Source organism: Frankliniella occidentalis, unplaced genomic scaffold (assembly GCF_000697945.3).
Source record: "Frankliniella occidentalis isolate FOCC.00 unplaced genomic scaffold, Focc_3.1 Scaffold685, whole genome shotgun sequence".
NCBI classification, from domain to species: domain Eukaryota; kingdom Metazoa; phylum Arthropoda; class Insecta; order Thysanoptera; family Thripidae; genus Frankliniella; species Frankliniella occidentalis.
Window position 1 is genome coordinate 18708 of NW_026267798.1, and position 874 is coordinate 19581.

The 874-nt window shown below is 42.2% G+C and overlaps 1 protein-coding gene across 1 annotated transcript in view; it reads right to left on the bottom strand.

Annotated features, from left to right (window-relative positions):
* Positions 1–874, bottom strand: part of LOC127751665 (uncharacterized) — a 9324-nt gene that overhangs the window by 2217 nt on the left and 6233 nt on the right. Inside the window, exons 2-4 of the mRNA XM_052275598.1 lie at positions 680–792; positions 349–600; positions 3–269 (exon numbers count right to left, since the gene is read on the bottom strand). Of these exons, the coding sequence (XP_052131558.1) occupies positions 3–269; positions 349–600; positions 680–792 (632 nt within the window). The remainder of the gene's footprint in view (positions 1–2; positions 270–348; positions 601–679; positions 793–874) is intronic.

Consider the following 874-nt stretch of genomic DNA (forward strand, 5'->3'; position numbering starts at 1 on the left):
ACACAAAAATAATGTAATGTTACCTCACTCTCAAATGGAAAAACTTCCTTAATCTTCCTGGTAAATATAGGGTACAATTTATGGTCTGGATAAATAGTTACTGACCGAATAAACGTCCCAATCAAAGCAGTTAGTTTGTCTCTTTGGAAATCACTGAGGACGGGAGGCACTGCATCAACATCGTCCTCGTTGTAGTTCTCCACCTCGGATTGGTAAGCCAACAAAATATGCTTACACAAAGCGTCAGTTTCTAAAGCCTTTCTGAGGTCCTGCAACAAAAAATGCACAAGATAAGAAAATATGAAAATAAATGACATTGTATTCCTGGCACATAAAAAAAAAACTTACATATTTTTCAAACTTCTGGACGTAATCGATGGCTGTGAGATAACGCTTTGCTGCGCCGCTAGTTGCATTACTTGACGAAGGTCGTTTACTCGACGAGGTAGATGAAGTAGAAGCCAGAGGCGACGCAGTCGATGAGGTCGACGCACACGAAGAGGTCGACCCACTTGATTGGGAGTGTACCAAAGCAGAAGAATTTGTCGTTAGATCTGACGAAGGCGGGGAGCCGATGGCAGAGACTTCAACAGTTCTCCTCTGGAAATGAAATGGATCATTAGTTCCGAATTAACAGCATCGTGGTTCGAGTCTCCCCCTAAAAGACATACATACGAACCTTGTACTCCGCAATTTTCTGCAGAAGTTTGCATTGCTCACCCCCGAAAGGGGTGAGACAAGCCACTGTAGTGATGTCCAAACATTTCAGGGTTTCCCAATCAAATCGTTCCTCTGAAACAAAATAAACGTATGAGATTTGGGTTGCCCTTACCGAAAGCTAAAGCAATGTAAAACATTTTGTAAACTCTACAGC